Source organism: Salvelinus namaycush, unplaced genomic scaffold (assembly GCF_016432855.1).
Source record: "Salvelinus namaycush isolate Seneca unplaced genomic scaffold, SaNama_1.0 Scaffold1335, whole genome shotgun sequence".
Lineage (NCBI taxonomy): Eukaryota > Metazoa > Chordata > Actinopteri > Salmoniformes > Salmonidae > Salvelinus > Salvelinus namaycush.
Window position 1 is genome coordinate 35,683 of NW_024058048.1, and position 23,187 is coordinate 58,869.

Here is a 23,187-nt window from a genome sequence, read left to right on the forward strand (position 1 = left end):
TGATGAACTCTCCAAGGGAACCTGGAGGGCGATAAATGATAAGGATGTTAAGCTTGAAAGGGCTGGTAACTGTGACAGCATGGAATTCAAAGGAGGCGATAGACAGATGGGTCAGGGGAGAAAGAGAGAATGTCCACTTGGGAGAGATGAGGATCCCAGTGCCACCACCCCGCTGACCAGAAGCTCTCGGGGTGTGCGAGAACACGTGGGCAGACGAGGAGAGAGCAGTAGGAGTAGCAGTGTTATCTGTGGTAATCCATGTTTCCGTCAGTGCCAAGAAGTCGAGGGACTGGATGGAAGCATAGGCTGAGATGAACTCTGCCTTGTTGGCCGCAGATCGGCAGTTCCAGAGGCTGCCGGAGACCTGGAACTCCACGTGGGTCGTGCGCGCTGGGACCACCAGGTTAGAGTGGCAGCGGCCACGCGGTGTGAAGCGTTTGTATGGTCTGTGCAGAGAGGAGAGAACAGGGATAGACAGACACATAGTTGACAGGCTACAGAAGAGGCTACGCTAATGCAAAGGAGATTGGAATGACAAGTGGACTACACGTCTCGAATTTTCAGAAAGTTAAGCTTACGTTGCAAAAATCTTATTGACTATAATGATTAAAATGATACAGTACTGCTGGCTGGTGAAGTAGGCTAGCTAGCAGTGGCTGCGTTGTTGACTTTGTTTGAAAGTGTAGCTGGCTAGGTAACCTCGATAACTGGCTAGGTAACCTCGATAACCTCGATAATTACTCTAAACTACACAATTATCTTAGATACAAAGACAGCAAAGACAACTATGTATCTAGCTAACACTACACTAATCAAATCGTTCCGTTGTAATGTATTATTAGTTTCTACAGTGCTGCTAGTCGGTAGAAGTTGACTAGCTAGCTAGCAGTTGTTGACTAGGTAGGAGAACGGTGGCGCGGCGACGAAAATAGCTGGCTAGCTAACCTCGATAATTACTCTAAACTACACAATTATCTTAGATACAAAGACAGCAAAGACAACTATGTAGCTAGCTAACACTACACTAATCAAATCGTTCCGTTGTAATGTATTATTAGTTTCTACAGTGCTGCTAGTCGGTAGAAGTTGACTAGCTAGCTAGCAGTTGTTGACTTAGTAGGAGAACGGTGGCGCGGCGGACGAAAATAGCTGGCTAGGTAACCGCGATAATTACTCTAAACTACACAATTATCTTAGATACAAAGACAGCAAAGACAACTATGTAGCTAGCTAACACTACACTAATCAAATCGTTCCGTTGTAATGTATTAGTTTCTACAGTGCTGCTAGTCGGTAGAAGTTGACTAGCTAGCTAGCAGTTGTTGACTAGGTAGGAGAACGGTGGCGCGGCGGACGAAAATAGCTGGCTAGCTAACCTCGATAATTACTCTAAACTACACAATTATCTTAGATACAAAGACAGCAAAGACAACTGTGTAGCTAGCTAACACTACACTAATCAAGTCGTTCCGTTGTAATGTAATAGTTTCTACAGTGCTGCTATTCGGTAGAAGTTGGCTAGCTGGCAGTGTTGACTACGTTAGAAGGACGAAAATAGCTGGCTAGCTAACCTCGATAATTACTCTAAACTACACAATTATCTTTGATACAAAGACGGCTATGTAGCTAGCTAAGAAAAATTGCTCAGATCAAACAAATCAAACCGTTGTACTGTAATGAAATGTAATATTGCCTGTGAAGCGAAGTGCGACTACTCGCTCCAACCCGGAAGTCCCCTCTCTCTCTTGGATCAACAAATTGGGTACTTGTAATCCCACAGGTCTTAATGAAAAATATTAGAGACCCTAACCCTTCTAACCCTGACCGGAACATTAAACCTGAACCATCCTAACCCTAGTTTACCCTAACCTTAACCTGAGCAATCTTAGTCCAAACCCTAGCCAATTATCCCATTCCTAACCTTAACCACAATCTTAACCTCAAGTCTATTTCAATCCCTAACCCCTAACCCCAAACTTTGGCCCCAATACTGAAACTAAGTTTAACCCCAGCCTCAAACTTAACCCTAACTTGGACCCCAAGCCTAACCCCTTGGTTCACCCTAACTATAATCCTAAACCTAATCCTAAAACCTAATCTTAATTTTGACTATAACCTTAATCCTAATCTAAACCCTGACCTTAACCTCACCCTTAACTGCAGCAATCCCCACCCTAGCTCTAACCTTAACCCCAATCCTAACCTTAACCGCAGCCCTGACAATAACCTTAGATTTAATCCTAACCTGAACCATAATCCTAACCTTAACCCCACCTCAAGCCCTAATCGCTAATCCTGAACCTTGACCTAGATTCTGACCTTAATTCGAACCCAAGCCTTAAACCTAATCCTAACCTTAACTCCAAGCCTAACCCCTTGGACTTAAAACGTGGACGTAAGGAATCCCATAGGCCTGATAGAGATTAACCAGTCTAACCCTAACCAGATTCTTAAACTCGAACTCGGGCTCCATAAAGAGGTATTCTGAGGAGCCTGGTAATTAGGGAGCATGTGTTGATGTATTGCCTGGGGGTTTATCCTCTTAGAGGAAAATGTTATTTTTATCTGTTTTCCTTCCGGTATGAACCATAACCCCTTTTTTGGGGAATATCTCCTAATTTCCCGTAGAACAATTATGTATCCTTAGGAGCAATAGAATTAGAGAACAGGTGCCCGTGTACTTGGTCCTCTTGAAGGGCATTTTTTTCTTAAACCTAACCCTGACCCTAACCCTAAACTCTAACCCTAACCCTCCCCCATAACCCTAACCCCTAAACCCTAACCCTTTTCTTAGGTCTTTCCTTTCTTTTAACAGAATAAAACAATAAAAGAAAGAGGCATTTTAGAACTTACTTCAGTTTAATTTATGATCTTAGGAGGACACCTACGGGCCTTTTTAAGTACTACACCTAATATAACAGATCCTCAGAAGAGGGATAAACAGGAGATAGGCCTGTGCACCGTAAAACAAACTAGCTGAAACGAAACACAATCATATTCAAAACCTAACCCTAAACCCTAACCCCTAAACCTAACCCCCCCTAACCCCTAACCCTCCCTTCCCCCCTCCGGTTTCCACCTGTCAGAGATGGAAGTGGATCAACCGACTCAAAACTAGAAACCTAACCCCTAACCCTTCTCCTTGCAGACTCTAATTCCCCACCCTAACCCCAAGATCCTCATGCCTAACCTTAACCTCTAGACCCCCTCTAGACCCCCATACCTAATCTTAATTCAACCCTGACCTTTACTCTACCCTAATTCCCCACCCTAACCCCGAGATCCCCATGCCTAACCCTAACCTCTAGACCCCCATACCTGATCCTAATTTAATCCTGACCTGTACTCTAATCCTGACCCTAACCGTTACCCCAACCCGAACTCTAACCTTTACCCCTAGCTCCTAAATCCTAACCCTAATTCCAACCCTAACCCCTATACCCTCATACCTAAAACCTTACCTCTTAGACCACAGCTCTGAGCTTGGCTCCTGGTCTCTATTCTTAGTTCTGAATCCCTGGTTGCTCTGAGCTTGGCTCCTGGTCTCTATTCTTAGTTCTGAATCCCTGGTTGCTCTGAGCTTGGCCCCTGGGCTCTATTCTTAGTTCTGAATCCCTGGTTGCTCTGAGCTTGGCCCCTGGTCTCTATTCTTAGTTCTGAATCCCTGGTTTTTAACCCAAGCCTTATTTTAAAATCTGATTCTGGTCTTTTTATATATATATATTTTTTAGTCATTAAAGTATTTTATACAATAGTCTAAACCATTTATCCTAAAGGGGTTGCCTGTGCCAGTGCACATCAGATTCGTCTGTTTTTCTTTGAACCTAACCCCTAACCCTAACCCTAACCCCTTACCACTAACCCCTAACCCTAACCCCTAACCCTTTACCCCTAACCCCAACCCTTTACCCCTAACCCCAACTTGCACAATTGGTGGCTGACTAAATACTTTTTTTGCCCCACTGTATATAGCTTCGCTATTGTTATTTTACTGATGCCCTTTAATTATTTTCTTTTTTTTAAAGTTTTTTTTAACTGCATTGTTGGTTAAGGGCTTGAAAGTAAGCATTTCACTGTAAGGTCTACCTGTTGTATTCAGCATTTCACTGTGAGGTCTACTACACCTGTTGTATTTGGCGCATGTGACAAATACAATTTGATTTCATTTAAACAATTAATTTAAGGGGAATTATCCAAAACGTTTATTGCAAGACTACCTAGTAAATTGGGAATACTGCAGCCAATGTTAATTGGTGATGTGTCCCAAAATAATTTATATTATGAAAGTTTCTGACAGGATTGTCCATCAAAATAAAGTTGTGTAATGAAAGTTTTCAAAAACATTACAAGCAACCAGAATCAACTGGACACAGTAATACATAATGCAGGATTAATATTTAAATAAATGTATGATTTCTTAGAGTGGGTAAACTGAGCATTATGCAAAGTAGTTAAGTCATGTATGTCAAGGGACTATGTTACAATATGTGCAATGTTATCATAAATATGGACATTTCATTTACAGGTGTAATGGCACTAAGACACTGTAGTTGGTACACAGGTTGTGGTGCAGCACGTTTGAGGGCAGTGGAGAAGCACATTTCAATTGACTCCAAGAACAATAGTTCCATAGTTTGTAGTTCCATAGTTTGTAGTTCGTAACATTAACACAACTGACAGGTGTTGCTTCACTGTAAATTGGGATACATGTTTCAATAACATTGGATATTTGATTGGGCTTAATGTTGCATACCTTGTCGTGTGGTGCATGTGTAACAGTTTAGCTTCCTTCGCTCCTACCTGGGCTCGAACCAGGGAGCCTCTGCACACATCGACAACAGCCACCCTCGAAGCATCGTTACCCATCACTCCACAAAAGCCGCGGCCCTTGCAGAGCAAGGGGAACAACTACTTCAAGGTCTCTGAGCGAGTGACGTCACCGATTGAAATGCTATTAGCACGCACCACCGCTAACTAGCTAGCTATTTCACATCGGTTACACATGCATGCCAACCAGGTGAGAATCACCAGAATTAATTGATACTTGATGAATCAGGTCTTCTCAGCCTCCCCTTTGCCCACTCCAAGCTCCACTTCATGGTTCCCTTCTGCAAGACACAATTGTGTGAAAATAAAGCGGAAGGAATGGGAACCCTATTCATTTGAAGCAGTAGTGGGTATATGCCTAAAGTTATTTTACCCTAATAAGCTTCAATGAAATATAAATATTCAAAAAGTGAACGTGCACATTAAAGTCTACTCTTTTCGAAAGCTAACATGTAACGTTAGACGTTAGCAAAGGTTTTACAAGGTTGTCACTAGCCAAATTTGCTTTATGTGAGCTTTTCTGTGTCTTCATGCTAATCGCGAGCTAGCACGGCTAACGCTAGCATTTAAATGGAAGCCAAAAGAAGGCTGAAGAAGTTGCATACCTTAAGTTGTTGATAAAGCAAAATAAAGACAATAGTCCAAAAATCGAGAACTACCAGGATTTTGAGCATCTCCGTTGTCTAATCTATGTAACGTTATGCTTGGCCTTGCATTCAAGCAACAATCTTGCTAGTATGTAATTTACCTTGATAGTATTGTAATGAAACAGCACGGAGCAGGTCTCGAACCCTCGACCTCCTAGCCCGAGGTCCGGCGCGCTATCGACTGTGCCGCAAAAGCATGCTCCAACGGCAGAGTCGATTTCCGCGCTTATAAACCCAGGGTCGTTACAGTATTAACACATTCCAAAATGTTTCCGTGGCTGTTACAGTTTACATGTTTTTTCAGCAGGGCTTTTAATAAAACACAAGACGGTGCCGTTCACTGCGGCTAGCAGTGGGACCAGGCAAAGTTCGAGGCTAACTAAATGATATAACATGGCCGAGGTTCGAGGCTACCGACGTTAGCTAAATTAGCCTGCAAGTGTCTGACTTAGCTTATGCTAAGCACTGCTGATCCTGGTGCTAGATTAATGTTAGCTGCATTTTATAGCCAGTGATGAGAAACAGATCCTTCCACTGTAAACTAGCTGATAAACTTTACGATTCAGTAACAACAAATTTCAAAGACAAAACTGTTATCTTTTAAAGGTTCAACTCTGCTTGCAGTGGAAAAGGAAGTTCCTTCAAACTGTGAAATCTGGTTGAAAGGAGGAGCTAGTAAAACTTGCATATTAAAGAACGCGTTAAGTTAGCGTGTGTAGGTGTATATTTAGCAGCTGTAGGCGTTAACTTGACCTGTGCAGGACCGCTTGCAGCCATTTATTTAGGACATGTTGAACCGCCTGCAAGCACATTTGCACGTTCTTATCTGATGCGTTTAGGCGTTAATTTAGCGCGTGAAGACGTTAATTTAGCACCTACACCTGTTTACTTTACACACGTAGCATTAAAAAGATCGCGTTTTGACCACGTGCTTAAGACCCGAACGGCGTTCCATACAAAACAAAAGTGAAGTAATTAAGCACGAGGGGTAATGAGTAAGATTCTGTTTCCACATGTACAAGTGAATGCTTATCTGCCTTCCCAATGAAAACTAGTTATAAAATTCAAGCCTATGGAAAATAGATTTTTATCTTTCTGGACGATTCACCATGTTGCCTGTTACATTTCGATTTGAAAAGGGTGCTCCTCCCTCACCGTTTTTGCCCGTTCACGTCACGGGCCATAAACCTGTGCCCCGCGGCTCAGCATAATCGACTCCACCCAGTGATACAACGTAATCATCACGTTTTAAAAATGTTGCACTACTATAACGAAAATCCGTAGAACGGAAAACAAGTGATTTCAAGCTCAACAGTTTCCAAATCTCTGAACATGGTCCAAATTGTATAAAATAAAATATTTTATAAAAAATAATCGTGATCCGGAAGGGTTTCGTTTTGATGCCACGTTGGTTATGGTGGGAGCATAGAGAAGGATAGAGGCCTCTAGTAGCCAAAATGTGTTTTGACATAGCCAGCGTCATTGATGGCTTCCACAATTTTAACTTAGTCAACTGGGTGAGGCTTCCAACTTTATTGTCTGATCCCTCCTGATGACCTTATCATGTCCAATAGCGTCATTAGGAGGGATTGGCCAATCGCGAAGAAAAAAAAATACTATTTCAAATTGAGATCGCCTCCATGTTTTTTTCTGTGCGCTCAGACGCCAAAATAGGAACAATATATGGATGCTTTCTCTATCATTCTCTATGGGTGGGAGCCTTCCAAACTTTTTTTTATTTTTATATCACCCTGTCATCACAGAAACATTGAAGAAGTGACTGGCTGCGATTTCAACTGTTTGTTGTTGTAGCTTTCATTTATAACCACATTTTCATAGCATTTAGCCTACAGAATGCGTTCCCTTGGACTGTGTAGTTTGATGTTGCATGTGATGGTTGTTTGTTCCACGGAGTTGACGTTTGAGTTACCTGATAACGACAAGCAATGTTTCTATGAAGAGCTCCAGAATGGAGTGAAGTTTGACCTAGACTTTCAAGTAAGTGATTCAATATGTGGAGTTATGATGCCATTTCCTCATATGGTTGAGTTAGTTAGTGCATTGAACTACTTTATCTGATCCCATGCTCTAAATGTCCCTTCACACTCACTGGAAGAATGCAAAAAAAGATTGCAGTTTTGAAACCTCAGTAAAAGTGCAGTAACTGCGGTTACACAGCACTCTAACTGCGGTTACACTGCACTCTAACCGCGGTTACACTGCACTCTAACCGCGGTTACACTGCACTCTAACCGCGGTTACACTGCACTCTAACCGCGGTTACACAGCACTCTAACCGCGGTTACACTGCACTCTAACCGCGGTTACACTGCACTCTAACCGCGGTTACACTGCACTCTAACCGCGGTTACACAGCACTCTAACCGCGGTTACACAGCACTCTAACCGCGGTTACACAGCACTCTAACCGCGGTTACACAGCACTCTAACCGCGGTTACACTGCACTCTAACTGCAGTAAAAAAACTTATTTTGGACGCAGTATTTGCAGCATACTGCAGTTATACTGCACTCTGACTGCAGTATTTCGTAAGGCCTGAATTACTCTAAATGTGTCTCCATACCATCATCCTAATCTCTCCATGTTGTGTGTGTTCCAGGTGATTGCAGGAGGGAACTATGATGTGGACTGCTTTGTAACAGATCCAGTGAACAACGTCCTGTATCAGGAGAGGAAGAAGCAGTATGATAGCTTCTCTCACACCACCACTATGAAAGGAACCTACAAGGTCTGCTTCAGCAACGAGTTCTCTACCTTCTCCCACAAGACCGTCTACCTGGACTTCAGGTCCGGAGAGGAGAGACCCCTACTGCCTGACATGAACAGAGACACTGCCCTAACACAGGTAAAACAATGTTATAATTATATGAGACTTTAATTATATTACATATTCATTTGACTGACACAGGTAAGATCATAATATAATACTATATACAGTGTATTCTGAAAGTATTCAGACCCCTTGACTTTTCCCACATTTTATTACAGCCTTATTCTAAAACTGGCTAAATTGTCCCCCCCCCTCAATCTACACACAATACCCCATCATGACAAAGAAAAAACTGTTTTAAAAATTGTTTTGGAAATGTATTCTTAAAAAAAAAATGAAATATTACATTTGTGACCCGATTCAGGAAACTCGGCGTATGTGGCGAGTCACGACTTCACAGGAGGCTGTTTGAACGTAAAACATATTTTATCGAAATGCATTTTTTGGCAGAAATGCCTTCTCGAACATGTGAACTTTCATGTTTATTTTTTTATTTCACCTTTATTTAACCAGGTCGGCCAGTTGAGAACAAGTTCTCATTTACAACTGCGACCTGGCCAAGATAAAGCAAAGCAGTTCGACATATACAACAACACAGAGTTACACATGGAACAAACAAACAGTCAATAATACAATAGAAAGTCTATATACAGTGTGTGCAAATGAGGTAAGATAAGGGAGGTAAGGCAGTAAATAGGCCATGGTGACGAAGTAATTACAATATACCAATTAAACACTGGAGGGATTGATGTGCAAGGAGATACATGTGCCTTAATATCTAACTTGTATGCCATCTGTAAATACGAATAAAATTGTTAAATTACGAGCCTAGTTGGTTTAGCCACAGAAAAAGCAAGCAACCTTCCCGCTAGCCTTGATTGGCTGAGATAATGGGTGGGCTGGACATGCCGAGAGATGAGTTTGGATTGGTTTGCCATATAGCATGCGTCTGTCTATTGGAGCTGGTCAGTATGTCTAGGTAATCATGTCAAACGTGGCTTTTTTTGGTTAGCTACCTGCAGATTCATGCAGGGTAGTACGTCATGAGTTGTGTTTATGGTCCATTGTTTAGCTAGCTAGCTACATGTCTTAACAAAAGACTCCACTTGAATATTGAACATTTCAAGTTAGTGTACTGTTAGCTAGCTAACGTTAGCTGGCTGGCATGCTAACTGACGTTACATCATGCGTTGCGATTCATTGTTTACCTAGCTAGCTATCTAGCTGCATTTCTTAACAAAAGACTCTCGTCTTAGTGAGCCAGAGCGCAGAATAACTGATGCATTTTTGAACGCTCAACACCCGTTGAATATGTCCGTTGTCAGTAAACGTCGGCAACAAAGCGTAATTCAATTGTTGCCAGTGGCACAGTTAGTCACCAATGCTCCTGATAACATGAAAACTGCCTAACCAGCTCTGCTAGTGTGAGTAAAATGGTCAGAGTGGGGTGTTCTCTCATTATGAAAACTGCCTAACCAGAAGTAGCTAGCCAATGTTAGCCAATTGGCCAGAGCCTCCATTGTGCGCTCTGAACACGAAACGCTCTGAATTTACAAACGGACAATCTGACAGCACAGTTGCAGTCACCAACGCTTTGGATAACATACTGTAACAGCCTAACCAGCTCTGCTAGGGTGAGTAATGTTCAGTGAGCTGTTCTCTCTCTCTTAGATGTCTGGAAGTAGCTGGTAAGTTAGTACAGAACGCTCGGATCAACCCTTAAAGAGATGGGTGGGGCTAAGGCTTAAGAGGGAGTGAACAATGCTGTAGACAAAGAAGGGTTCTCCAATAGTAAGAGCTCTTCACCAGATACCAAAACATTGAAAGATGGTTTTCTCAAAAGGGAGTTTACAAGTTGATCGACTTTCAAAGCAGAATTACTTTCCCGTTGTTTCCTCAAATGCAGTGTATGCTATACCATTTTGTAGCTCTGGGTCTCTACTTTTATCCAATGTAAAAAAACAACAGAAATTTAAATGTTGCTACATAAGACCGAATCCAGGTGGTGAGTCACATTTACATAAGTTTTCAACCCTTTACTCAGTACTTTGTCGAAGCACCTTTGGCAGCGATTACAACCTCGAGTCTTCTTGGGTATGACGCTACAAGCTTGGCACACCTGTATTTTGGGAAGTTTCTCCCATTCTTCTCTGAAGATCCTCTCAAGCTCTTGTCAGGTTTGATGGGGAGCGTCGCTGCACAGCTATTTTCAGGTCTCGCCAGAGATGTTCGATTGGGTTCAAGTCCGGGTTCTGGCTGGGTCTTATTACTCCTGCTTATTATGAAGAAAAAATACATCTGTTTAACTTTGTAAACTAAAGGTGTGTTTAGAATTATTTTTGTTGTATTAATGCTATTTAATCTCTCCTCAGACTAATATTATTCTGTTTGTCCTGTGGGTACCTTTGCCACTGTTCCACCCCTTGTGTATTGCGCTGTCATGGTGTATTTGTAAATACATTTTTCTGTTGTCTTTGTTTTTTGAATGTGTCATGTAACACATTTATTAAATTATATTTTATTGATGTATAATAATTGAAGTTACCATCTACTAAGAGAAGGAATGTCAGTGTGTGACAACATAGTCAGTTGTATGTTTTTATTTTTGTGTTAAAATCTATATTTATTTAATCTAAATCTATACAACGATTACTATTGCAACAACACATCATCAGTAGGGTAAAACTAACCTGTCTCACGACGATTACTATTGCAACAACACATCATCAGTAGGGTAAAACTAACCTGTCTCACGACGGTCTAAACCCAGCTCACGTTCCCTATTAGTTAGTTCAGGGACTTGTCCCAAAGCCACTCCTGTGTTGTCTTGGCTGTGTGCTTGTTGTCCTGTTGGAAGGTGAACCTTCGCCCCAGTCTGAGGACCTGAGTGCTCTGGAGCAGGTTTTCATCAAGGATCTCTCTGTACTTTGCTCCGTTCATCTTTCCCTCGACCCTGACTAGTCTTCCCAGTCTCTGCCGCTGAAAAACATCCCCACAGCATGATGCTACCACCACCATGTGTCACCGTAGGAATGGTTCCAGGACGTGACGCTTGGCATTCAGGCCAAAGAGTTCAATCTTGGTTTCATCATACCAGAGAATTATGTTTCTCATGGTCAGAGTCCTTTAGGTGCCTTTCGGCAAACTCCAAGGGGGCTGTCATGTGCTTTTTACTGAGGAGTGGCTTCCGTCTGGCCACTACCATAAAGGCCTGATTGGTGGTGTGCTGCAGAGATGGTTGTCTTTCTGGAAGGTTCTCCCATCTCCACAGAGGAACTCTGGCGCTCTGTCAGAGTGACCATTGGGTTATTGGTCACCACCCTGACCAAGGCCCTTCTCCCCCGATTTGCTCAATTTTTGGCCGGGCGGCCAGCTCTAGGAAGAGTCTTGGTGGTTCCAAACTCCTTCCATTAAAGAATGATGGAGGCCACTGTTTGCTTGGGGGACCTTCAATGCTGCAGATTTTTTTTTTTTTTTTACCCTTCCATGCACCATCAACTGTGGGACCTTATACAGACAGGTGTGTGCCTTTCCAAATCATGTCCAATCAATTGTATTTACCACAGGTGGACCAATCAAGTTGTAGAAACATCTCAAGGATGATCAATGGAAACAGGATGCACCTGAGCTCAATTCTGAGTCTCATAGCAAAGGGTCTGAATACTTATGTAAATAAGGTATTTCTGTTTTATTTAATACATTTGAAAACAATTCTTACCTGTTAATGCTTTGTCATTTTGGGATATTGTGTGTAGATTGATGAGGAAAATATGTAGTTTTAGAATAAGGTTAACATCACAAAATGTGGAAAAGGGAACGGGGTCTGAATACTTTCCAAATGCACTGTATATAAAAATACAATATAAACGCAACAAGTAAAGTGTTGGTCCCATGTTTCATGAGCTGAAATATAAATCCCAGAAATGTTTCGTACGTACAAAAAGCTTATTTTGCTCAAATTGTGTGCGCACATTTGTTTACGTCCCTGTTAGTGAGCATTTCTCCTTTGCCAAGATAATCCATCCACCTGACAGATGTGGAATATCAAGAAGCTGATTAAACAGCATGATCATTACACAGGTGCACCTTCTGCTAGGGACAATAAAAGGCCACTTTAAAATGTGCAGTTTAGTCACACAACACCATGCCACAGTTGTCTTGAGGGAGCGTGCAATTGGCATGCTGACTGCAGGAATGTCCACCAGAGCTGTTGCCAGAGAATTGAATGTTAATTTCGCTACGATAAGCTGCCTCCAACATCGTTTTAGAGAATTTGTCAGCACGTCCAACCGGCCTCAACGACAGACAACGTGTAACCATGCCAGCCCAGAACCTTCTGTCTGTAATAAAACCCTTTTGTGGGGAAGAACTCATTTGGAATGACTGGGCCTTGCTCCCCAGTTGGTGGGCCTGGCTGCCAAGTGGGTGGGCCTATGCCCAATCATGTGAAATCCATAGATTAAGGCCTAATGAATTTGATGGATTTAACGTTTCTGAACTGTAACTCAGTACAAGTTTTGAAATGATTGGATATATATTTTTGTTCAGCATGTGTATCTAATCTAGATATCTATGCCATTTTCTATAACTAATAAAGGTAAGATCACTGACACGGGTACAGTAGATCACAGAAGACCTAGCTGGAAAGGTACTTAGAGGTTAGCTGCTCTTAGCGACGCGGGTCTATTGACAGACACTAGCGCTGCATTCAGTTGGAATGGGTTGCACAAAAAACGGTCCACTGTATGATAAAAGCCACCCACAAGTTATTATTTTTTCTTTCTTCCACATATTGTGCAGGACTCTTATTTTGACATGAGGTAAGCAGAGAGGAAGTGGGTCTAAAAAGGATCCACGTTTGGAAAGTCTGTTTTTAAATACGATCCTTCTGATATTTTGTCACAAATCCCCCCCCCCCCCCCCCGTCATAATGACCAACCTTCCTGCCCACAGGCACAGTAAGTTGAAATAGAATTGTATTTAACTTCTGGCTTCCCAGCTAATTTGTTTTTGTCCAATCCAATTGAAAGCAGCTCTAGTGTATGTCACTAGATCCGTGTTGCTAAGCGCAGCTAACCTCTAGGTACCTTTGCAGCTAGGCCCGTCCAGAAACCACCCCGTACTCCTAGAGCTATATATGACTAACTAACCCCACCCCCTAGGCACTTGAGCTATATATGACTAACTAACCCCACCCCCTAGGCACTTGAGCTATATATGACTAACTAACCCCACCCCCTAGGCACTTGAGCTATATATGACTAACTAACCCCACCCCCTAGGCACTTGAGCTATATATGACTAACTAACCCCACCCCCTATATGACTAACTAACCCCACCCCCTATATGACTAACTAACCCCACCCCCTATATGACTAACTAACCCCACCCCCTATATGACTAACTAACCCCACCCCCTATATGACTAACTAACCCCACCCCCTATATGACTAACTAACCCCACCCCCTATATGACTAACTAACCCCACCCCCTATATGACTAACTAACCCCACCCCCTATATGACTAACTAACCCCACCCCCTAGGCACTTGACATTTTTTACATTTTAGTCATTTATCAGACGCTCTTATCCAGAGCGACTTACAGTAGAGTGCATACATTTTTATTACATTTTTACATACTGAGACAAGGATATCCCTACCGGCCAAACCCTCCCTAACCCGGACGACGCTATGCCAATTGTGCGTCGCCCCACGGACCTCCCGGTTGCGGCCGGCTGCGACAGAGCCTGGGCGCGAACCCAGAGACTCTGGTGGCGCAGCTAGCACTGTGACACCCGGGAGGTATACTTGACATATATGTAGATGTGGAAACAGTCCATGGTAGTTGATCTCTGTAGGCTGATACCCAAACCTTTCAAATCAGATCCTTTAGAGGTTGTTTCTAGAAAGGGCCCCAACGCTATGTTGTTTGAACCGCAGATTGCCCCTCCAAGGATGTATTAATAATAATCTAATCTTGTCTCTGTTTGAACCGCAGATTGCCCCTCCAAGGATGTATTAATAATAATCTAATCTTGTCTCTGTTTGAACCGCAGATTGCCCCTCCAAGGATGTATTAATAATAATCTAATCTTGTCTCTGTTTGAACTGCAGATTGCCCCTCCAAGGATGTATTAATAATAATCTAATCTTGTCTCTGTTTGAACCGCAGATTGCCCCTCTAAGGATGTATTAATAATAATCTAATCTTGTCTCTGTTTGAACCGCAGATTGCCCCTCTAAGGATGTATTAATAATAATCTAATCTTGTCTCTGTTTGAACTGCAGATTGCCCCTCTAAGGATGTATTAATAATAATCTAATCTTGTCTCTGTTTGAACCGCAGATTGCCCCTCTAAGGATGTATTAATAATAATCTAATCTTGTCTCTTCTCCAGATGGAGTCGGCCTGTCTGTCCATCCATGAGATCCTGAAGGTAGTGTCTGACTCTCAGACCTGGTATCGGTTACGGGAGGCTCATGACCGCATCAGAGCAGAGGACCTCCATGAGCGCGTGTCCTATTGGTCGATAGGAGAAACTATAATCCTTTTCACTGTCAGCATTGGACAGGTTCTCATTCTCAGGAGCTTCTTCAGCGACAAGAAGAGCAGTGTTGCAGCCAACACGTAGATCCTACCATATATATATTATTATATATATGATACATTCTATAATACTGGGTTAGTGTTTCAGCCAACACAAGATATTGTATTACAGGTCATCTGCCACTAGAACCTACCTTAATACCCCACAACAAACTGTAGTCCTATACAGTTATAATAAAGGACTTCAGGAACTATTAAATCTGTCTTAAGACTTTAGCTTGTGGATTCTAGCCTCTGAAAATGAAATACTGTGGTTGGTACACCAAGCCTTTATCTGTTTTTGTCTCAGTGTACATCATTAATTTGTGCTATGACATTAATTTATTGTGTGTGTAAAATGTTTTGTATGTCTGTCTCACCATCTCTCGTGTACACAGTCACACCATAACCCCACAATTTGATTTCCATTTGAAATCCAATTTTCCCTTTCCTTAACCCCAACCCCTAAGCTTAAAATAGCCTTTGTCCTCGTGGGGATGTGGTAAATGTCCCCACGAGGGATAATTTTCCTTGTTTTACTATCCTTGTGAGGAGTTTTGGCAATTCCTGGGCCACTTGTGGGTTGGGGTGTGTCTTGACTATCATTAAAGTGAAGAATGTTATCAATTCTCTGTGTAATTATTACAATCATGTAAATTTTAACTAGGAAGTCGGGGCACCACGGGAAAATGTTTAAAGAGTTATTATTTCCCGGATTTAACTCTTCAGATATTTTCATATCTTTTCATATCTTATCGATTAGTCACTTATTAATGTATTATTACCTCATCAGTCATGTTTCAAAATCCTTGGATAGCTGCATGAACCATAGCATAAATTATGAATCCGCTACATACAAATTGGCTTATTTATTTAGTAACTAAATAATCACACAATTACATAAACACAAACAATAGTTATTGGTTACTAACACAATGCAATGAAAAGTCCCTAGTGGACTAAGCCCGATATGACGGCTTGGTAGACAATGGAAAGGGGTGGGGACAGATAAATAGCGGGAAAGACAGAATGGACCCACTACACACCGTTGATAACTATGCTCATACTTTGCACATGAACAGTCGCTCATTCAGAAGGAATTGCAATTTATATATTTACGCCTGTATGTCTCTGTTGAAATCGTCTGCTGGAGAGTCAGTGGACAGAAAGTCTCTGGTTTGTCCACCAGAGATCAGTCTTTTGTAGTTGTAGGTCTGTTATAATGGGTACGTCAGGTGTACCAATGGTCGTTCGATGGGGAAATGTTCTCCAGAATGGATCTTTCAGAGTACCACCCGGTGGTTCTCGGTCGCGTTTACCAGACTAAAGTATTTAAACAGCTGCAGACTGAATGTACCTGTATTCGGTTTTGTAGATATCTTAACCATATCAACATGTAGCTACAATACAGCTCTCTGGTCTATAGAGTAGTAACCATTTCAACATGTAGCTACAGTACAGCTCTCTGGTCTATAGAGTAGTAACCATTTCAACATGTAGCTACAGTACGGCTCTCTGGTCTATAGAGTAGTAACCATTTCAACATGTAGCTACAGTACAGCTCTCTGGTCTATAGAGTAGTAACCATTTCAACATGTAGCTACAGTACAGCTCTCTGGTCTATAGAGTAGTAACCATTTCAACATGTAGCTACAGTACAGCTCTCTGGTCTATAGAGTAGTAGCCATTTCAACATGTAGCTACAGTACAGCTCTCTGGTCTATAGAGTAGTAACCATTTCAACATGTAGCTACAGTACAGCTCTCTGGTCTATAGAGTAGTAACCATTTCAACATGTAGCTACAGTACAGCTCTCTAGTCTATAGAGTAGTAACCATTTCAACATGTAGCTACAGTACAGCTCTCTGGTCTATAGAGTAGTAACCATTTCAACATGTAGCTACAGTACAGCTCTCTGGTCTATAGAGTAGTAACCATTTCAACATGTAGCTAGGGTACAGCTCTCTGGTCTATAGAGTAGTAACCATTTCAACATGTAGCTACAGTATAGCTCTCTGGTCTATAGAGTAGTAACCATTTCAACATGTAGCTACAGTACAGCTCTCTGGTCTATAGAGTAGTAACCATTTCAACATGTAGCTACAGTACAGCTCTCTGGTCTATAGAGTAGTAACCATTTCAACATGTAGCTACAGTACAGCTCTCTGGTCTATAGAGTAGTAACCATTTCAACATGTAGCTACAGTACAGCTCTCTGGTCTATAGAGTAGTAACCATTTCAACATGTAGCTACAGTACAGCTCTCTGGTCTATAGAGTAGTAACCATTTCAACATGTAGCTACAGTACAGCTCTCTGGTCTATAGAGTAGTAACCATTTCAACATGTAGCTACAGTACAGCTCTCTGGTCTATAGAGTAGTAACCATTTCAACATGTAGCTACAGTACAGCTCTCTGGTCTATAGAGCAGTAACCATTTCAACATGTAGCTACAGTATAGCTCTCTGGTCTATAGAGTAGTAACCATTTCAACATGTAGCTACAGTATAGCTCTCTGGTCTATAGAGTAGTAACCATTTCAACATGTAGCTACAGTACAGCTCTCTGGTCTATAGAGTAGTAACCATTTCAACATGTAGCTACAGCTTCCTGTTCTCTGGTCTATAGAGTAGTAACCATTTCAACATGTAGCTACAGTACAGCTCTCTGGTCTATAGAGTAGTAACCATTTCAACATGTAGCTACAGCTTCCTGTTCTCTGGTCTATAGAGTAGTAACCATTTCAACATGTAGCTACAGTACAGCTCTCTGGTCTATAGAGTAGTAACCATTTCAACATGTAGCTACAGTACAGCTCTCTGGTCTATAGAGTAGTAACCATTTCAACATGTAGCTACAGTACAGCTCTCTGGTCTATAGAGTAGTAACCATTTCAACATGTAGCTAGGGTACAGCTCTCTGGTCTATAGAGTAGTAACCATTTCAACATGTAGCTACAGTATAGCTCTCTGGTCTATAGAGTAGTAACCATTTCAACATGTAGCTACAGTACAGCTCTCTGGTCTATAGAGTAGTAACCATTTCAACATGTAGCTACAGTACAGCTCTCTGGTCTATAGAGTAGTAACCATTTCAACATGTAGCTACAGTACAGCTCTCTGGTCTATAGAGTAGTAACCATTTCAACATGTAGCTACAGTACAGCTCTCTGGTCTATAGAGTAGTAACCATTTCAACATGTAGCTACAGTACAGCTCTCTGGTCTATAGAGTAGTAACCATTTCAACATGTAGCTACAGTACAGCTCTCTGGTCTATAGAGTAGTAACCATTTCAACATGTAGCTACAGTACAGCTCTCTGGTCTATAGAGTAGTAACCATTTCAACATGTAGCTACAGTACAGCTCTCTGGTCTATAGAGTAGTAACCATTTCAACATGTAGCTACAGTACAGCTCTCTGGTCTATAGAGTAGTAACCATTTCAACATGTAGCTACAGTACAGCTCTCTGGTCTATAGAGTAGTAACCATTTCAACATGTAGCTACAGTACAGCTCTCTGGTCTATAGAGTAGTAACCATTTCAACATGTAGCTACAGTACAGCTCTCTGGTCTATAGAGTAGTAACCATTTCAACATGTAGCTACAGTACAGCTCTCTGGTCTATAGAGTAGTAACCATTTCAACATGTAGCTACAGTATAGCTCTCTGGTCTATAGAGTAGTAACCATTTCAACATGTAGCTACAGTACAGCTCTCTGGTCTATAGAGTAGTAACCATTTCAACATGTAGCTACAGTACAGCTCTCTGGTCTATAGAGTAGTAACCATTTCAACATGTAGCTACAGTACAGCTCTCTGGTCTATAGAGTAGTAACCATTTCAACATGTAGCTACAGTACAGCTCTCTGGTCTATAGAGTAGTAACCATTTCAACATGTAGCTACAGTACAGCTCTCTGGTCTATAGAGTAGTAACCATTTCAACATGTAGCTACAGTACAGCTCTCTGGTCTATAGAGTAGTAACCATTTCAACATGTAGCTACAGCTTCCTGTTCTCTGGTCTATAGAGTAGTAACCATTTCAACATGTAGCTACAGTACAGCTCTCTGGTCTATAGAGTAGTAACCATTTCAACATGTAGCTACAGTACAGCTCTCTGGTCTATAGAGTAGTAACCATTTCAACATGTAGCTACAGTACAGCTCTCTGGTCTATAGAGTAGTAACCATTTCAACATGTAGCTACAGTACAGCTCTCTGGTCTATAGAGTAGTAACCATTTCAACATGTAGCTACAGCTTCCTGTTCTCTGGTCTATAGAGTAGTAACCATTTCAACATGTAGCTACAGTATAGCTCTCTGGTCTATAGAGTAGTAACCATTTCAACATGTAGCTACAGTACAGCTCTCTGGTCTATAGAGTAGTAACCATTTCAACATGTAGCTACAGTACAGCTCTCTGGTCTATAGAGTAGTAACCATTTCAACATGTAGCTACAGTACAGCTCTCTGGTCTATAGAGTAGTAACCATTTCAACATGTAGCTACAGTACAGCTCTCTGGTCTATAGAGTAGTAACCATTTCAACATGTAGCTACAGTACAGCTCTCTGGTCTATAGAGTAGTAACCATTTCAACATGTAGCTACAGCTTCCTGTTCTCTGGTCTATAGAGTAGTAACCATTTCAACATGTAGCTACAGTACAGCTCTCTGGTCTATAGAGTAGTAACCATTTCAACATGTAGCTACAGTACAGCTCTCTGGTCTATAGAGTAGTAACCATTTCAACATGTAGCTACAGTACAGCTCTCTGGTCTATAGAGTAGTAACCATTTCAACATGTAGCTACAGTACAGCTCTCTGGTCTATAGAGTAGTAACCATTTCAACATGTAGCTACAGTACAGCTCTCTGGTCTATAGAGTAGTAACCATTTCAACATGTAGCTACAGTACAGCTCTCTGGTCTATAGAGTAGTAACCATTTCAACATGTAGCTACAGTACAGCTCTCTGGTCTATAGAGTAGTAACCATTTCAACATGTAGCTACAGTACAGCTCTCTGGTCTATAGAGTAGTAACCATTTCAACATGTAGCTACAGTACAGCTCTCTGGTCTATAGAGTAGTAACCATTTCAACATGTAGCTACAGTACAGCTCTCTGGTCTATAGAGTAGTAACCATTTCAACATGTAGCTACAGTACAGTTCTCTGGTCTATAGAGTAGTAACCATTTCAACATGTAGCTACAGAATCCCTTTGTCAGTGTAAATAAACAGCGTATTGAACATCACCTGGGGAAAATGTTTTGATACATTGATTTAGCTTGGAGTTTGCACTTTTGGGACTGTTCCATTGGATCCATTGTTTTAGACACAGCTCATGTACAGTTGAAGTAGGAAGTTTACATACACCTTAGCCAAATACATTTAAACTCAGTTTTTCACAATTCCTGACATTTAATCCTGGTCAAAATTCCCTGTTTTAGGTCAGTTAGGATCACCACTTTATTTCAAGAATGTGAAATGTCAGAATAATAGTAGAGAGAATGATTTATTTCAGCTTTTATTTCTTTCATCACATTCCCAGTGGGTCAGAAGTTTACATACACTCAATTAGTATTTGGTAGTATTGCCTTTAAATTGTTTAACTTGGGTCAAACTTTTTGGGTAGCCTTCCACAAGCTTCCCACAATAAGTTGGGTGAATTTTGGCCCATTCCTCCTGACAGAGCTGGTGTAACTGAGTCAGGTTTGTAGGCCTCCTTGCTCGCACACGCTCTTTCAGTTCTGCCAACAAATTTTCTATAGGATTCAGGTCAGGGCTTTGTGATGGTCACTCCAATACCTTGACTTTGTTGTCCTTAAGCCATTTTGCCACAACTTTGGAAGTATGCTTGGGGTCATTGTCCATTTGGAAGAGCCATTTGCGACCAAGCTTTAACTTCCTGACTGATGTCTTGAGATGTTGCTTCAATATATCCACATAATTTTCCTGCCTCATGATGCCATCTATTTTGTGAAGTGCACCAGTCCCTCCTGCAGAAAAGCACCCCAACAACATGATGCTGCCCCCCTTGTGCTTCACGGTTGGGATGGTGTTCTTCGGCTTGCAAGCCTCCTTTTTCCTCCAAACATAACGATGGTCATTATGGCCAAACAGTTCTATTTTTGTTTCATCAGACCAGAGGACATTTCTCCAAAAAGTATGATCTTTGCTCCCATGTGCAGTTACAAACCGCAGTCTGGCTTTTTTATGGCGGTTTTGGAGCAGTGGCTTCTTCCTTGCTGAGCGGCCTTTCAGGCTATGTTGATATAGGACTTGTTTTACTGTGGATATACATACAGCATCTTCACAAGGTCCTTTGCTGCTGTTCTGGGATTGATTTGCACTTTTCATACCAAAGTACGTTCATTTCTAGGAGACAGCGGTATGATGGCTGCGTGGTCCCATGGTGTTTATACTTGTGTACTATTGTTTGTACAGATGGATTTGGTACCTTCAGGTGTTTGGAAATTGCTCCTAAGGATGAACTAGACTTGTGGAGGTTTACAATTATTGGCTGATTTCTTTTGATTTTCCCATGATGTCAAGCACAGAGTTTGAAGGTAGGCCTTGAAATACATCCACAGGTACACCTCCAATTGACTAAAAGTATATCAATTAGTCTATCAGAAGCTTCTAAAGCCATGACATAATGTTTGGGAATTTTCCAAGCTGTTTAAAGGCACAGTCAACTTAGTGTATGTAAACTTATGACCCACTGGATTTGTGATACAGTGGATTATGTATCACAGTGATACAGTGGAGTATGTAAACTCACGACTTCAACTGTCAACCCTTAGTGTAGTTTCATTATCTAGGCAGCAGATGGCAGTACCTGCATGGTGGACTCCAAGAATCTACAGTGCTTCAGTATAGTCTACAGTACAGTACCCCTTTCTGCTATTCTGGTGGTGTCCTTTGCCCCAAATGAGAGCTGTGCTCAGTTTAGGAGGAATACAGTCTATATTCTATTGTAGTTGCCAAGTAGCCCTATGCATCTCATTTAAACCTCATTTAATTCAACTGTAGATGGAGATAGAGTAAGTAGGCTGCAGTTGTAACCTCGGTATTATAGATGGTAAGAGGTTAGATAAATATTAAAACGTTTAGGTACCGAATGAAAAATACAAGTTAAATGGGTTCCCATCTCATTTTTAACTGTACTGATGGTTTTGTAACACAGACTGTTGCTTTATAAAGCAAATGTTCCCACTCTGGTCTTGGCACATGAGCTCTAGTCAACAGCTCACAGATACAGTGCAGGTAGGCTACCTACATTATGAGATTATTATGGAGAAGTGTAACGGCAGCCTTCCTCCTCTTCGTCTGAAGAGGAGGTGTAGCAGGGATCGGACCAAGACGCAGCGGCGCTCGTGTTCAACATGATTTTAATAAACAAGACAAAACTGTGAACACTTACAAAATAACAAACGTGGCTTACCGATACAGCCCTATCTGGTGCAGAGAAAACACAGAGACAGGAAACAACCACCCACAAACCCCAACACAAAACAAGCCACCTATATATGATTCCCAATCAGAGACAACACAAAACATCTGCCTCTGATTGAGAACCATATTAGGCCAAACATAGAAACGGACAAACAAGACACACAACATAGAATGCCCACCCAGCTCACGTCCTGACCAACACTAAAACAAGCAAAACACACAAGAACTATGGTCAGAACGTGACAAGAAGAGCGATATTATTAGTAGTCAACAGCTCTCAGATACAGTGCGGGTAGGCTACCTACATTATGACATTATTATGGAGAAGAGCGATATTATTTGTCTATCGGCAGCCAAGCATCGCTCATCATGCCACCAGAATAAGACCCTCGATATTTATTGGAAAGGAGCATCAAGCTCATCACCTTCCACCTTCACCACCCTATGAAGTTCATCATTTATTTTATCTGTAGCCTAATAAATTGCATGCTTTCCAGAGTCCTAGTGGTAGGACCACACAACATATCATCGTGTGACTCCAAGTTTATTATATCAATATTTGCGTATCCACCTCCATTTCTCGCATAATACATTTTACCGACACAAAAAGATCCCACCATGTCGAATGAACAAAATTGTCTGTAAGCATTTAAAAAAAGAAATACCGGCATTTCATAGTTACGTCAGCCCTGTCATTACTTTTTTCATAGGTCAGGTCATTCATCTGCATGAAATGGTTGGATGGAAACTTGGTGACGCTTAAGTGTGTTGAATATAACCGGACGGACGCCCATAAAATATACGTAGCCTAATTTATTTACCGGCTGTCGGGTATTCATTCATATAAGGCCTGTCCTCGTGGTCATAACCGT

At 41.6% G+C, this 23,187-nt stretch overlaps 1 protein-coding gene across 1 annotated transcript; it reads left to right on the forward strand.

Annotated features, from left to right (window-relative positions):
- The first annotated feature begins 7,184 nt into the window (after positions 1-7,184).
- LOC120036452 (transmembrane emp24 domain-containing protein 3-like) lies at positions 7,185-15,482 on the forward strand. Its single transcript, XM_038982891.1, has 3 exons — positions 7,185-7,472; positions 8,095-8,340; positions 14,668-15,482. The coding sequence occupies exons 1-3, from the start codon at positions 7,329-7,331 to the stop codon at positions 14,899-14,901; spliced, it is 624 nt and encodes a 207-aa protein (XP_038838819.1). The 5' UTR covers positions 7,185-7,328; the 3' UTR covers positions 14,902-15,482.
- The last annotated feature ends 7,705 nt before the right edge of the window (positions 15,483-23,187 follow it).